Source organism: Bombina bombina, chromosome 1, assembly GCF_027579735.1.
Source record: "Bombina bombina isolate aBomBom1 chromosome 1, aBomBom1.pri, whole genome shotgun sequence".
NCBI lineage: Eukaryota > Metazoa > Chordata > Amphibia > Anura > Bombinatoridae > Bombina > Bombina bombina.
Genome location: NC_069499.1, coordinates 229,701,175 through 229,718,723, shown reverse-complemented (window position 1 = coordinate 229,718,723; position 17,549 = coordinate 229,701,175). Strand labels below are relative to the sequence as shown.

General features: G+C 42.2%; 1 protein-coding gene across 4 annotated transcripts in view; it reads right to left on the bottom strand.

Moving 5' to 3' along the window:
- The window catches only part of MTA1 (metastasis associated 1), a 732,036-nt gene that overhangs the window by 576,558 nt on the left and 137,929 nt on the right, over positions 1–17,549 (bottom strand). For all 4 annotated transcript variants that reach the window (XM_053697863.1, XM_053697862.1, XM_053697866.1 and 1 more), the window contains one exon: positions 16,980–17,047. Coding sequence is in view for 3 of the 4 variants with exons in the window: in XM_053697862.1 (XP_053553837.1) it covers positions 16,980–17,047 (68 nt within the window). In the remaining variant the exon portion in view is untranslated. The remainder of the gene's footprint in view (positions 1–16,979; positions 17,048–17,549) is intronic.

Genomic DNA, 17,549 nt, shown 5'->3' with positions numbered 1-17,549 from the left:
CTCTTCGAGCCGAGGAAATAGCCATTAAAAATAGAACTTTCCAAGATAACAACTTTATATCAATGGAATGAAGGGGGTTCAAACGGAACGCCCTGTAAAACATTAAGAACAAGGTTTAAACTCCATGGTGGAGCAACAGTTTTAAACACAGGCTTAATTCTGGCCAAAGCCTGACAAAAAGCCTGGACGTCAGGAACTTCTGACAGACGTTTGTGTAACAGAATGGACAGAGCTGAGATCTGTCCCTTTAATGAACTAGCAGATAAACCCTTTTCTAAACCTTCTTGTAGAAAAGACAATATCCTAGGAATCCTAACCTTACTCCAAGAGTAACCTTTGGATTCACACCAATATAGGTATTTACGCCATATCTTATGGTAAATCTTTCTGGTAACAGGTTTCCTAGCCTGTATTAAGGTATCAATAACTGACTCAGAAAATCCACGTCTTGATAAAATCAAGCGTTCAATTTCCAAGCAGTCAGCTTCAGAGAAGTTAGATTTTGATGTTTGAAGGGACCCTGTATCAGAAGGTCCTGTTTCAGAGGTAGAGACCAAGGTGGACAGGATGACATGTCCACCAGGTCTGCATACCAAGTCCTGCGTGGCCACGCAGGTGCTATTAGAATCACTGATGCTCTCTCTTGTTTGATTCTGGCAATCAATCGAGGAAGCAACGGGAAGGGTGGAAACACGTAAGCCATCCTGAAGTCCCAAGGTGCTGTCAGAGCATCTATCAGGACTGCTCCTGGATCCCTGGATCTGGACCCGTAACGAGGAAGCTTGGCGTTCTGTCGAGACGCCATGAGATCTATCTCTGGTTTGCCCCAACGTCGAAGTATTTGGGCAAAGACCTCCGGATGAAGTTCCCACTCCCCCGGATGAAAAGTCTGACGACTTAAGAAATCCGCCTCCCAGTTCTCCACTCCCGGGATGTGGATTGCTGACAGGTGGCAAGAGTGAGACTCTGCCCAGCAAATTATCTTTGATACTTCCATCATAGCTAGGGAGCTTCTTGTCCCTCCCTGATGGTTGATGTAAGCTACAGTCGTGATGTTGTCCGACTGAAACCTGATGAACCCCCGAGTTGTCAACTGGGGCCAAGCCAGGAGGGCATTGAGAACTGCTCTCAATTCCAGAATGTTTATTGGCAGGAGACTCTCCTCCTGACTCCATTGTCCCTGAGCCTTCAGAGAATTCCAGACGGCACCCCAACCTAGAAGGCTGGCGTCTGTTGTTACAATTGTCCAGTCTGGTCTGCTGAATGGCATCCCCCTGGACAGATGTGGCCGAGAAAGCCACCATAGAAGAGAATTTCTGGTCTCTTGATCCAGATTCAGAGAAGGGGATAAGTCTGAGTAATCCCCATTCCACTGACTTAGCATGCACAGTTGCAGTGGTCTGAGGTGTAAGCGTGCAAAGGGTACTATGTCCATTGCCGCTACCATTAAGCCGATTACCTCCATGCATTGAGCCACTGACGGGTGTTGAATGGAATGAAGGGTGCGGCAAGCACTTTGAAGTCTTGTTAGCCTGTCCTCTGTCAGGTAAATCTTCATTTCTACAGAATCTATAAGAGTCCCCAGGAAGGGAACTCTTGTGAGTGGAACGAGTGAACTTTTCTTTTCGTTCACCTTCCATCCATGTGACCTTAGAAATGCCAGCACTAACTCTGTATGAGACTTGGCAGTTTGAAAGCTTGAAGCTTGTATCAGAATGTCGTCTAGGTATGGAGCTACCGAGATTCCCCGCGGTCTTAGTACCGCCAGAAGAGCACCCAGAACCTTTGTGAAGATTCTTGGAGCTGTAGCCAATCCGAATGGAAGAGCCACAAACTGGTAATGCCTGTCTAGGAAGGCAAACCTTAGGTACCGATAATGATCTTTGTGAATCGGTATGTGAAGGTAAGCATCTTTTAAATCTACAGTGGTCATGTATTGACCCTCTTGGATCATAGGTAAAATTGTCCGAATAGTCTCCATCTTGAACGATGGAACTCTTAGGAATTTGTTTAGGATCTTTAAGTCCAGGATTGGTCTGAAAGTTCCCTCTTTTTTGGGAACCACAAACAGATTTGAGTAAAACCCCTGTCCCTGTTCCGATCGTGGAACTGGATGGATTACTCCCATTAACAAGAGCTCTTGTACGCAGCGTAGAAACGCCTCTTTCTTTGTCTGGATTGTTGACAATCTTGACAGATGAAATCTCTCTCTTGGAGGAGAGTATTTGAAGTCCAGAAGGTATCCCTGAGATATTATCTCTAGCGCCCAGGGATCCTGAACATCTCTTGCCCAAGCCTGGGCGAAGAGAGAAAGTCTGCCCCCCACTAGATCCGATCCCGGATCGGGGGCCCTCAATTCATGCTGTTTTAGGGGCAGCAGCAGGTTTCCTAGTCTGCTTGCCCTTGTTCCAGGACTGGTTAGGTTTCCAGCCTTGTCTGTAGCGAGCAACAGCTCCTTCCTGTTTTGGTGCAGAGGAAGTTGATGCTGCTCCTGCTTTGAAATTACGAAAGGAACGAAAATTAGACTGTCTAGTCTTGGCTTTGGCTTTGTCCTGAGGCAGGGCATGGCCTTTACCTCCTGTAATGTCAGCGATAATCTCTTTCAACCCGGGCCCGAATAAGGTCTGCCCTTTGAAAGGTATATTAAGCAATTTAGACTTAGAAGTAACATCAGCTGACCAGGATTTTAGCCACAGCGCCCTGCGTGCCTGAATGGCGAATCCTGAATTCTTCGCCGTAAGTTTAGTAAGATGTACTACGGCCTCCGAAATGAATGAATTAGCTAGTTTAAGGACTCTAAGCCTGTCCGTAATGTCGTCCAGAGTAGCTGAACCAATGTTCTCTTCCAGAGACTCAATCCAGAATGCCGCTGCAGCCGTGATCGGCGCAATGCATGCAAGGGGTTGCAATATAAAACCTTGTTGAACAAACATTTTCTTAAGGTAACCCTCTAACTTTTTATCCATTGGATCTGAAAAAGCACAGCTATCCTCCACCGGGATAGTGGTACGCTTAGCTAAGGTAGAAACTGCTCCCTCCACCTTAGGGACTGTTTGCCATAAGTCCCTTGTGGTGGCGTCTATTGGAAACATTTTTCTAAATATCGGAGGGGGTGAGAACGGCACACCGGGTCTATCCCACTCCTTAGTAACAATTTCAGTAAGTCTCTTAGGTATAGGAAAAACCTCAGTACTCGTCGGGTACCCGCAAAATATTTATCCAACCTACACATTTTCTCTGGTATTGCAACTGTGTTACAATCATTCAGAGCCGCTAACACCTCCCCTAGTAATACACGGAGGTTTTCCAGTTTAAATTTAAAATTTGAAATATCTGAATCCAGTCTGTTTGGATCAGAACCGTCACCCACAGAATGAAGTTCTCCGTCCTCATGTTCTGCCACCTGTGACGCAGTGTCTGACATGGCCCTAATATTATCAGCGCACTCTGTTCTCACCCCAGAGTGATCACGCTTACCTCTTAGTTCTGGTAATTTAGCCAAAACCTCAGTCATAACAGTAGCCATATCCTGTAATGTGATTTGTAATGGCCGCCCAGATGTACTCGGCGCTACAATATCACGCACCTCCCTCTGAGCGGGAGATGTAGGTACTGACACGTGAGGCGAGTTAGTCGGCATAACTCTCCCCTCGTTGTTTGGTGAAATTTGTTCAATTTGTACAGATTGACTTTTATTTAAAGTAGCATCAATACAGTTAGTACATAAATTTCTATTGGGCTCCACTTTGGCATTGCAACAAATGACACAGGTATCATCCTCTGAATCAGACATGTTTAACACACTAGCAAATAAACTTGCAACTTGGAAATACAATTCAATTAGAATAATATTAAAATGTACTGTGCCTTTAAGAAGCACAGAAGATCTATGACAGTTGAAAATTAATAAATTGAAACAGTTATAGCCTCAATCCTTGTAAACAACACAACTTTAGCAAAGGTTTAATCCCATTAGCAAAGATAACAAATTCTGAAAGCAGGAAACAAATTACAGAATAAACGTTTTTTATCTCAGTCAAACTATAATTCTCACAGCTCTGCTGAGAGAAATTACCTCCCTCAAAATAAGTTTTGAAGACCCCTGAGCTCTGTAGAGATGAACCAGATCATGCAGGGAATACAATGAGTTGCTGACTGAAATATTTGATGCATAGAAAAAGCGCCAAAAAACGGCCCCTCCCCCTCACACACAGCAGTGAGGGAGAACAGAAACTGTCAGAAAAACAGATTAAGCAACTGCCAAGTGGAAAAATAGTGCCCAAACATTTATTCACACAGTACCTCAGCAAATGAAAACAATTTTACATTCCAGCAAAAACGTTAAACATAATCTCTAGTTATTAAACAGCTTTATGTATTTCTTACAGTGTAATTCTAGTGAAGTACCATTCCCCAGAATACTGAAGTGTAAAGTATACATACATGACATTATATCGGTATGGCAGGATTTTCTCATCAATTCCATTGTCAGAAAATAAAAACTGCTACATACCTCTATGCAGATTCATCTGCCCGCTGTCCCCTGATCTGAAGTTTACCTCACTCCTCAGATGGCCGAGAACAGTAATATGATCTTAACTACTCCGGCTAAAATCATAGCAAAACTCTGGTAGATTCTTCTTCAAACTCTGCCAGAGAGGTAATAACACACTCCGGTGCTATTTTAAAATAACAAACTTTTGATTGAAGATATAAAACTAAGTATAATCACCATAGTCCTCTCACACATCCTATCTAGTCGTTGGGTGCAAGAGAATGACTGGGAGTGACGTAGAGGGGAGGAGCTATATGCAGCTCTGCTGGGTGAATCCTCTTGCACTTCCTGTTGGGGAGGAGTAATATCCCAGAAGTAATGATGACCCGTGGACTGATCACACTTAACAGAAGAAAACCTGATACCTTAGCATTCAGGCGAATAATTTGCATATTGGCATCACAAACCCTGTGTGTTGAAACATCTTGCAGAACATGTTTTCTAACTTTTTATCCATGGGCTCTTTGAACAACGAACTATCCTCAAGAGGAATCATTGTCGCTTCACGAGCGTAGAGATAGCACCATCCACCTTAGGGACAGTCCCCCATAGCTTGAGCGGAGAGTCCGGGAGGGGGAACAGCTTCTTAAAGGAAGAAGGGGAAAAGGAAGAACCAAATCTTTCCCATTCATTCTAAATAATGTTAGCCATCTTAACAGGACCCGGAAGGTCTGTGGTACCACCCTGTCCTCATACACTTTATCAAGCTTAGGAATCGAGGGTTCCTCTGGTAGTTTTGGTTCCGGAACCTCGAGAGTAGCAAGCACCTGCCTCAGCAAAAAGCGCTAAATTTTCCATCCTAAACCTAAAGTCAGGCTCCTCTACAGACAGAGCTTTAGATGACATGGACTCCGACCCAGAAGGAACGTCCTCCGAAGAGTCGGAGTCGTCCTCGTTAGCGGATAACCTTTGCAAGATATCCATTGGAGTATATGACCCCTGGGCCGAATGGCCATATTTTACCTTACGCTTGCGTTTAGCAGAACGTGGTAAGGCAATAATCACCTTAGTGTCATATTTATTTATCATGTACTTCACCTTTAAGAAACAAACCTCTTAATTCATTTACTACAGCTTTAAGAAAACAAACAAACATCCTCAATCCAACACCTGTATAAATCAGCAGCACTTCCTTTCCTCAGTGCTTGGTAATTCTCATTCACTTCAGGAGATGCAGGATCTGAGAAGCGAAGTCTGTTCTAAAACAACTTATTTGCCTCTAATAACTTTAGAGAGTGTTTGCAGGATCTAAACTTTAATTGTACAGATTGAATTTCCTTTTAGATTCTCTTACAGCATTTCCTTGCTGTTCTGTTTAAGATCTGCCTTCAGCTGTGAGATCACACTCCAACTTAATCTGTTTCACAGTTTGCACTGCACAGGATTAAACTTCCAATTTCTGGATAAGGTTTGGTCTTCATTTCAAAATATCTGCAGTGTTTCTCATCATTCATTGATTCAGGTAGAACCTTTCATGTCATTACTTTTGCTTAAATATAAAAGTAACTCTTTAACTTGTCATATGCTAAACGTTATACTGTACATAAATATTTACTCATTCAACTTAAACTCCTGCATGCATACAATATTATTTATCTGTGCACATATTTGCTAACATATTTATAACTATAGCAAATTATACAAATGTTGTGATTTCATGTTTACTCTATTGCGCTTCCCCATTACAACCATAAGGCAACAGAGTTAAACTAAAATCTTTACCCAAGAATAATTAAGCAGAATCTTTGCTCAATTCTGTGAATTATTTACAACAACCTGTTGTGATCTTACTTGTTTTATTTTTTTATTTTTGCAAGATTTCGGCTACATAAAATTAATTACTAATAAAAATAATAAGAATCTGCAGTTGTGGTTCAAATCAAATATTATACAATATAAAACCTCCTATAGGAATTAAAGTCCTTTACACTTAGAGACCGCCGTTTGTAGTTGATCCGCAAAGTCTGACAGCCAACGGATCTCTCCCGAAGGAGAAAGACATGCCCTGGGGCGCTGCATGCGTACTCGGTGATTAATGTAGGGGACGCACCTCACGGGATGGGGAACCCTCAGAGGTGGACGGCTCAGTAGTACTAGACATCCTCCTTTTTTGATAAGTTGAGACCTTATTGAGGCAAGGGGAACATAGTTGAGCAGGCGGATCTACCAGAACCTCCTCACAATAAACACAGGTACTAGACTTGGTTAAAGAGGGAGTACCCTCTAACGCGTCAGAGTCCTCCATAGCTTGTGGCTTTTTTACGGACTAGTTATAATATATAAATAATGGCACCTTTATAACCTCCAATGGCCGGGGCACTCACCACCTCCTAGAACCCGGACCACAGAAACCGTTACGTCTCCTGCACCACCAGTCAGCAAGGAAGTAGAAAGGAAGTAGATTAGGCCACACCCGGTCAGAAGGAATGCCTCACAGGACCGCCCTGCACTAGTAGGAAAACATGCCAAAACTGCTGCATAAATACTACCGGAATGAAACTAAGTTCACCCATTGCCAGAGCATCATCTCACACATCGGAGCAATGACACAATAAACAATATTATGCATAACCCCCCCCGTTCAATAATCCCCATACTAGGGATGTTAACCCTTGATTCTATAAAGATAAAAAGGTATTACACTGTTACGCTGTTGTCTGCGTTATGTGTATATAAAATTAAACAATCTTACTAGAATCAACAACGTGGAACAGGATCACAGCCTCTCAAGTGTGACAGTGTAGTAACATTGCTCCTGACATGGACTTGAGTGTAGGAAGCAGGCAGCGAAATTCGTCAACGCGGATTGCTTATGGAGCTGTTAAAATGAGTCAAAATGGTTTTGCAGGAAGACTCCCTGCATCTCCGGACTCCCACCCAAGCTCTCACTGATAGGCTGACAGGACTACTTTAAACTCCAGTCCCATTCCGAAGAGTACTACTCTCCATAAGAGACTACTCCGAATCTTCCGACACTTCTCTGCCAACTTCCTGTAACGAAAGGCAAAGAATGACTGGGGGGTGAGGGGAGTGGTGGAGGTATTTAAGCCTTTGGCTGGGGTGTCTTTGCCTCCTCCTGGTGGCAAGGTTCTTATTTCCCCATCATAATGAATGAAGCCGTGGACTCTCCTCCCCTTTAGATGGAAAAAAGCTGTGTGTTACCTGTTGTCTCAGAAATGATAACAGCCATGGGAGGACTTTCTTTTCAAAGACACACAATATGTGCATTCCCCTGCCTGCTGCCACCAACAGCTAGGGTACCTGTTGGTGATGTACTAGTGGAATTAACTTGGTGATGAGGAGAGGTCACAAATAATAGTGTAGGTCCAAGCTTAATTTTTGGGGTACTCAGGCATCTGGGAAAATCGAGCACTGTCCTAAGCCACTGGGAGAATAAGCAGGCTTCCCCTGTCTAGAATTTGCAATATGCTTAACACAAGTGTCACGCAGGGGGACACACATTAAATGTTTTGCAAATTATAGCACACAGATTAAAGTCATACATAGCCCAACAGATCTGCTCTCAATCTCCTTAACCAATGGTCCAGGAGTAATCTTATGTCCCCTCTAATGAGCGCGGCAGCGCAGTGATTTGGTAGGCCCTGCGCATGTGTCAATTAAGGCCACGCATCACAGGGGGCGTTTGAAATCTTGGAGCCCTCAGTGCGCCAAAAGCCTCAGCAGAGCTCAGTTTTGAAAGAGCGGGGGTGATGATAGCAGCAGCGGTAGATGGGGATTCGCATGTTGATTATCCCGGAGGTTTCAGGAGCTTCGAAACCGTAAGTTTGGGGACCAAATAATTTCCATTGTTAACAGTGTAATGGTGTGCTCCAGAACCAGTACTACTTGCGGAGCTGGCGAACAGCCCTTGCTATTTGATCGGCTGTGTACAGAAGGAGGACCATTGCAGATGGATATGTGTGTACATGTACATGTATATATAGATGTGTGTAAGTTTATGTGTAGATGGATGTGTGTAACATGACCATAGAGGAATTCATTAAGTGCCAGCATTATCCCCTCTACTGATCAAGAGGCATTTATACATCTGGTGCCTTCATTTTAATAAAACACTTATAAGATGCTTACCCATTAGAGTTTGCAAAATGTTTGTATTAGGCTTAGGAGTAAGGGTAATCTTATGTCACTTCTGCATAATTGACTCCCATGAACTGTTGCTTTGCTTTTTTGCACAAGGCTTAACCACTTTAGATTCTGCAGTGTAGATAAATTGATTGCTAAACAGATGTTGATTTGCTGGATGTGAGATATGGTGTGTGTGTGTCTGTGAGGGAGAGTGGCTGTGTGTGTTTAAGAGAATGCTTGAGGGTGTGAGCGTGCTTGAGAATGTGAGGGAGAGGGTGTATGTGAATATCTGTGTGTGTTATGTTTTCAAGTGCACACACATTTTGGTCACTTGCCCAAAATTTACACAGGTAAAAAAATTTGCACCCACTGTTGAAAAAAATTTGTGGGAACATTGTCCCGGACCTAAAACTGCCCCACTTGGTTCCTTAACAATTAAATAGGATGAAAGGACAGAGAGAAGTGTAATAGTAAAAACCGTAAGACACAGATTAACTGAATACTGTAAACTACCAACATGAAGAATATACATAACATTTTGAAAGCTCTAAAAACAAGTCTCACCACCTACTAAAAACAGAAAAACGACCTGCAAAGTCATCTAAGATGGCCACCGCACTGAGAAGAGGAGGGGGTACCCATCATGAAATGCTGTAAGGGATTGGAAAATTTTCATGATTCAATGCACAAATAATTAAACAGTTAATGTATTACCAGTTAATATTAAAACTTTGCTTTTAGAGAACACACACACACTGAATGATAGTGTAACTTATTTTACTAAAACGCTTGCTAAATTAAATAATATGATTGACAATGTTAGACACACTTTCTAATCTGAAGGTTTAATTATTAGTATTGCATAGAGGGGGGGAGTAGAGTCTGCAGGTAACATCTTTGAGAGAAGTTTCATACAGCACCTGCAGAATTTTGCTGCCTGTGTCCTATAGCTGCAACTAACGATTATTTTCATAATCGATTAATCGTCCGATTATTTTTTCAATTAATCGACTAATCGGATTAAAAAAAAAAAATCAATAATTGTTTCCTATATTTTAAATAAAATCCACATACTGAGTGTTACAAATATAAACTTCAGACTAAAACTTTAAATTAACACAACTGTTTGTCCAATTTTTAAGCAGCAGAGAACAGTTTTATAATTAAACCAAACCAAAAACTGTTTGAAAAGAGGTAGAACTAGAAAGAGTTAGACTATCACTGGTAATAACATTCTGTTATTTACTCTTTCAGAAACGTTGTACTGAAATGCAAAAATCTCAACATGCCCACATGCTACTGGCTAAGGCGGGTTCTCTGTTTGCAGCTATATTTCCTGCAGCAGAGAAAAGACACTCAGATGGTGTGGAGGTGCTTGAGATGTATAAGTAGGGTTTTGCCAATTTCACCAAAGTGGGGGATATTTATCTGTGTTAGCTCTTCACCAATGCAAAGGGTTTTTCACCTTGGCAATGGGCCTCTCAATAAAGTAACCCTTGACTTCATTCTAACATAAAAAATATCTTGAATATCTATATGCAATGGTAAATAACCAGCTATAATGTTAGGGGAAAATATCTAGTCCGCTCTAAAAATAACAGATATATACTTATAAAGGTTGCATCTGGTACATATCAAAATTTATTAAAAAACAGAATTTATGCTTACCTGATAAATTACTTTCTCCAACGGTGTGTCCGGTCCACGGCGTCATCCATTACTTGTGGGAAATGTTCTCCCCCACAGGGAAAGGCAAGGAGAGCACACAGCAAGAGCTGTCCATATAGCTCCCCCTCTGGCTCCGCCCCCCAGTCATTTGACCGACGGTTAGGAGAAAAAGGAGAAACTATAGGGTGCCGTGGTGACTGTAGTGTATAAAGAAAAAAAATTTCAGCCTGATTAAAAAAAACCAGGGCGGGCCGTGGACCGGACACACCGTTGGAGAAAGTAATTTATCAGGTAAGCATAAATTCTGTTTTCTCCAACATTGGTGTGTCCGGTCCACGGCGTCATCCATTACTTGTGGGAACCAATACCAAAGCTTTAGGACACGGATGAAGGGAGGGAGCAAATCAGGTTACCTAAACAGAAGGCACCACGGCTTGCAAAACCTTTCTCCCAAAAATAGCCTCAGAAGAAGCAAAAATATCAAATTTGTAGAATTTGGCAAAAGTGTGCAGAGAAGACCAAGTCGCTGCCTTACATATCTGGTCAACAGAAGCCTCGTTCTTATAGGCCCATGTGGAAGCCACAGCCCTAGTAGAGTGAGCTGTGATACGGTCAGGAGGCTGCCGTCCCGCAGTCTCATAAGCCAAGCGGATAATGCTTTTCAGCCAGAAAGAGAGAGAGGTAGCAGTAGCTTTTTGACCTCTCCTCTTGCCAGAGTAAACGACAAACAAGGATGAGGTTTGTCTAAAATCTTTTGTTGCTTCTAAATAGAACTTTAAAAGCACGAACATCTAAATTGTGTAATAAACGTTCCTTCTTTGAAACTGGATTCGGACACAAAGAAGGAACAACTATTTCCTGGTTGATGTTCTCGTTGTAAACAACTTTTGGAAGAAAACCAGGCTTAGTACGCAAAACAACCTTATCTGAATGGAACACCAGATAGGGTGGATCACACTGCAAAGCAGATAATTCAGAAACTCTTCTAGCAGAAGAAATAGCAACCAAAAACAGAACTTTCCAAGATAGTAACTTAATATCTATGGAATGTAAAGGTTCAAACGGAACCCCTTGAAGAACTGAAAGAACTAAATTTAGACTCCAAGGAGGAGTCATGGGTCTGTAAACAGGCTTGATTCTAACCAAAGCCTGAACAAAAGCTTGTACATCTGGCAAAGCTGCCAGTCGTTTGTGCAACAAGACGGATAATGCAGAAATCTGTCCTTTTAGAGAACTAGCTGACAATCCTTTATCCAAACCTTCTTGGAGAAAGGAGAGAATCTTTGGAATTTTAATCTTACTCCAGGAGAATCCTTAGGATTCACACCAACAGATATATTTTTTCCATATTTTATGGTAAATCCTTCTAGTCACAGGTTTTCTGGCTTGGACCAGAGTATCAATCACAGAATTTGAAAACCCACGCTTGGATAAAATCAAGCGTTCAATTTCCAAGCAGTCAGCTGCAGAGAAACTAGATTGGGATGTTCGAATGGACCTTGTACTAGAAGGTCCTGTCTCAAAGGTAGCTTCCATGGTGGAGCCGATGACATATTCACCAGGTCTGCATACCAAGTCCTGCGTGGCCACGCAGGAGCTATCAGAATCACTGAGGCCTTCTCCTGTTTGATCCTGGCTATGAGCCTGGGGAGGAGAGGAAACGGTGGAAACACATATGCTAGGTTGAACGACCAAGGCGCCACTAATGCATCCACTAGAGTCGCCTTGGGATCCCTGGATCTGGACCCGTAGCAAGGAATCTTGAAGTTCTGACGGGACGCCATTAGATCGATGTCTGGAATGCCCCATAATTGGGTTAACTGAGCAAAGACCTCCGGATGGAGTTCCCACTCCCCCGGATGGAAAGTCTGACGACTCAAATAGTCCGCCTCCCAGTTGTCTACTCCTGGGATGTGAATAGCAGATAGATGGCAGGAGTGATTCTCTGCCCAATGGATTATCTTGGTTACTTCCTTCATCGCTAGGGAACTCTTTGTTCCCCCCTGATGATTGATGTACGCAACAGTCGTTATGTTGTCCGACTGAAATCTTATGAACCTGGCTTCCGCAAGCTGAGGCCAAGCCAGGAGCGCATTGAATATAGCTCTTAGTTCCAAAATGTTTATCGGGAGAAGCGACTCTTGCCGCGACCATAGGCCCTGAGCTTTCAGAGAGTCCCAGACCGCGCCCCACCCCAAGAGGCTGGCGTCGGTCGTGACGATGACCCACTCCGGTCTGCGGAAACTCATTCCCTGAGACAGGTGATCCTGGGTCAACCACCAGAGAAGTAAGTCCCTGGTTACCTGGTCTACTTGAATTTGGGGAGACAAGTCTGTATAGTCCCCATTCCACTGATTGAGCATGCACAGCTGTAATGGTCTTAGATGAATTCGAGCAAAAGGAACCACATCCATTGCTGCGACCATTAGTCCTATTACTTCCATGCATTGAGCTATGGAGGGTTGAGGAATATAGAGTGAAAAACTCAACAAGCTTTTAGAAGCTTTGTCTTTCTGACGTCTGAGAAAGATCTTCATTTCCACAGAATCTATTATTGTTCCCAGAAAAGGAACCCTTGTGGACGGTGACAGTGAACTTTTTTCTATGTTCACTTTCCACCCGTGAGATCTGAGAAAAGCCAACACAATGTCTGTATGAGCCCTCGCTTTGGAAAGAGACGACGCTTGGATTAGGATGTCGTCTAGATAAGGTGCTACAGCGATGCCCCTCGGTCTTAGGACCGCTAGAAGGGACCCTAGCACCTTTGTGAAAATTCTGGGAGCGGTGGCTAAACCAAATGGAAGAGCCACAAACTGGTAATGTTTGTCCAGAAAGGCGAACCTCAGGAACTGATGATGAGATTTGTGGATTGGGATATGCAGATACGCATCCTTCAGAACCACGGTAGTCAAAAATTGACCATGCTGGATTGTTGGTAAGATTGTCCGAATGGTTTCCATCTTGAAGGATGGAACTCTGAGGAACTTGTTTAATATCTTTAAATCCAGAATTGGCCTGAAAGTTCCCTCTTTTTTGGGAACCACAAACAGGTTTGAGTAAAACCCTAGACCATGTTCCCCGGAGGGGACTGGGTTTATCACTCCCATCTTTGATAGGTCTCTTACACAATGTAAGAATGCCTGTTTCTTTATCTGGTCTGAAGATAAGCGAGACAGGTGGAACCTTCCCTTTAGAGGAAGTCCCTTGAATTCTAACAGGTATCCCTTGGAAACCATCTCTAGTCCCCAGGGATCCAGAACATCTCTTGCCCAAGCCTGAGCGAAGAGAGATAGTCTGCCCCCTACCAGATCCGGTCCCGGATCGGGGGCTACCCCTTCATGCTGTCTTAGAGGCAGCAGCAGATTTCTTGGTTTGTTTACCCTTGTTCTAGCCTTGCATGGGCTTCCAAGCGGGTTTGGGCTGGGCCGCGTTACCTTCTTGTCTAGCGGCAGTGGAGTTATTAGCCGGTCCGTTCCTGAAATTGCGAAAGGAACGAAAATTAGACTTGTTCTTAGCCTTAAAAGGCCTATCCTGTGGGAGGGCATGGCCCTTACCCCCAGTGATGTCTGAAATAATTTCCTTCAATTCTGGCCCAAAAAGGGTCTTACCCTTGAAAGGAATATTCAGTAACTTAGTCTTGGACGACACGTCTGCCGACCAGGATTTTAGCCAAAGCGCTCTCCGCGCTACTATAGGAAAAACTTGAGTTTTTCGCCGCCAATTTCGTTATTTGAAAGGCGGCATCCAATATAAAGGAATTAGCTAACTTTAATGTGTGAATTCTGTCCATGACTTCTTGATAGGAAGTCTCTTTCTGGAGCGACCTTTCCAGTTCTTCGAACCAAAAGGACGCCGCTGAAGTGACAGTAATAACACACGTAGCTGGTTGAAGGATGAACCCTTGCTGAACAAAAATCTTTTTAAGCAATCCTTACAATTTTTTATCCATAGGATCTTTGAAAGCGCAGCTGTCCTCTATAGGAATAGTTGTGCGCTTCGCTAGTGTTGAAACAGCTCCCTCAACCTTCGGGACCGTTTGCCATGCGTCCCTTCTAGGGTCTACTATGGGAAATATTTTCTTAAATATAGGAGGTGGGGCAAAGGGTACACCTGGCTTCTCCCACTCCTTTTCCACTATGTTCGCTACCCTCTTAGGTATTGGAAAAGCGTCGTCGTGCACTGGGACCTCTAAAAATTTGTCCAATTTGCACAACTTCTCTGGTACTACCATGGAATCACAGTCATCCAGAGTAGCTAATACCTCCTTAAGCAAAGCGCGGAGATGTTCTAGCTTAAACTTAAATGCCACTAGATCAGGTTCTGCCTGTTGAGAAATTTTCCTGAGTCTGAAATTTCACCCTCAGACAGCCCTTCCCGCACAGCCAATTCCGATTGATGTGAGGGTAAAATAGATAAGGCCTCGTCAGCGTCTGATTGTTCATCCTTTTTATCTGTATTTAAAACTGAACAATCACGCTTTCTCTGAAAAACTGGCAGTTTGGATAAAAGATTTGCTATAGAATTATCCACTACTGCTGATAATTGTTGCATAGAAATATGATGATGATGTAGAGCTATCCCCACTACCTTCATTAGATAAATCATCTTGGGCAACATTATGAAAAATAACAGAGCTGTCCTGATTTTGTTTGGACGCTATGGCGCAATTATCACAAACACTCGAAGGGGGAACCACATTTGTCTCTATACACACAGAACATAGGTTATCTGATGGAACAGACATGTTAAACAGATTTAGGCAGGCAAACAATGCAATAAAAACGATTTTAAACAAAAACTTTACTGTCTCTTTAAATAATAAAATGACACATTTATTTATGAATGTTCAAAAAACTATGAAGGCAATATCCGATTTTTCTGAAATTTGGACCCCAGTGTCTTAATGCTTAGAAAGTATTGCACAGCAAATATGGAGACTCTAGCTCTTAAAACAAGCAAACTAATTGTTGGATTTAACCGTTTTTACACACCACAATCCCAGCTACAGCCTTGCTGCAGCTTTTTACCTTCCTTAGGGGTCACCATTCACAGAAAAAAGCCTTTTGGAGTCACTTTCTGAACCACAGGACCCTCTCACATGAATCTGCATGCACTGCCTTGAAATTCAACTGCATAGCTGAAGTGCCAAAATGAGGCTTCCTCCCATAGCACACTAGAGTGAAGGGGCCTTCCTGACTAGATTTAGGTGTCTAAAACAAGCCAGATCAATAAAAAAACGTTCCCAAGTGTATGTGAGCTTATAAAATATTTCAAATGGTATAATATTGTAATAAAAACCAATCGATTTAGCCCCTAACAGTGTCTACCAGCATAAAAAACAAAAAGGGGTAGCCTGTTATCTTTTTTGCTGAGGTGAAAGAAAAATGGCTTACCGTTTCCCCTGAGGGGAAAAATGACTGTCATCTAGCATTAGCCTGTGTTGTTAGAAGGAGACTAGTCATACCTGAAGCAGATGAGTCTGCAAACTGTTACCCCCAACTGAAGTTCTCTTGTTTCAACAGTCCTGCGTGGTAACAGTAATGGATTTTAGTTACTTGTGCTAAAATCATAGCCCTCTTAAACAGAAATCTTCATCACTTTTCTGTTATAGAGTAAATAGTACAAGCCAGCACTATTTTAAAATAAACTCTTGATAGAAGAATAAAAAACTACAACTAACACCACAAACTCCTCGCCATCCCCGTGGTAGATGCTACTTGTTCAGAGCAGCAAGGAGAATGACTGGGGGGCGGAGCCAGAGGGGGAGCTATATGGACAGCTCTTGCTGTGTGCTCTCCTTGCCTTTCCCTGTGGGGGAGAACATTTCCCACAAGTAATGGATGACGCCGTGGACCGGACACACCAATGTTGGAGAAATATAACAAAACAAAAAACAAATCAAAAGCGTTAAGGACTGTATATCAATAACAGGACAAAGCCTTACAAATTTATTTATACAGTACATATAATCAGCAATACGCTAATAATTGTGCAAACAGATAATAGTGCACATCAATTTAAATAACTCCCATAAATATAGGGGGCTAGGTTTTAATAACAAGCTTGGCACTATATCATGAAAAAGCATAGTTCCAAATGACCTGATTTAATATAAACAATCCAACTGATGACTATTATATCTGGGTTGCACATAAGCCAGGGGTAGCTGTAAACGTATAGTTAGACGTCTGTAGACCTCCTTTAGGCTAAGGACATAACCATAAAACACAATACTTATATGTGCAGGAGTTCATTGGAGTGAAACAGCTGGTGTTGTGCACAGACCAACTAATTGCAAACCAACTAATCTATTATGAGATTTGTTGACAACTATTTTCATAATCGATTATGACGATTAGTTGTTGTAGCTCTACTGTGCCCCATTGAATGAGGACTCTCAGCTCTGTTGCATGCTATTAAATGCCTTAACCGAAACCCAAAAATATGTAATGCGTATATAGTTTAATCACTGCTTAGTGTAACCATTGTGTTTTAATACATTTATTAACGGATTATGATCTTATTGCAATAACATACATAAGTAAAACACTTATACTGCATGTTGTGTGATTTCCCTTTTACAGTAATATAGTGAGAACAAGGTTGGGCTCCCTAAGCACATAAAAGCATATTAGCTTACACATATATAAACCCATATAAAAAATCCTACCTTGTTAAGTTCCTCTATCCTTCGTATCAAGTAGGGGTTACTTGAAGAGTTTTCAAAGTAGACATAATCTAAAAGAGAAACAAAATTTTTAAAAATTGCAACACAATATGTATTCTCAAATATGCACTGTGGCATTTTACAGAACCTATAATATAATACCCAGATTATATTTTATATATGGTTGGTACAAGTTAGAGAAATTAAATGTAACTCAGGATTTTACAAATAGGGTGTGCCAGGTTACCATGACAACCATTAAATTGACTCCATAGGACAAGAAATCTGAAAAAGCCAACCTTTTTTTACTGCATTCAGCTTCAGTACTAGTGTACAGGTAGGGTTGCACCGATACCGATACCAGTATCGGTACCGATACCAAGTACTTGCATGAGTACTTGTACTCGTGCAAATGCACCGATACTTAAACCGATACCTCCACTTACTACCCATATGCTATCTTGTGGTGTTTTTTTCAAAACTGCATGTTCCCATTTCATTTAAACTGGAGTGGAGACTAAACTAAAAATTGTTTACTATTGTTCTGCCAATACAAATTGCTCTTATTTGTGT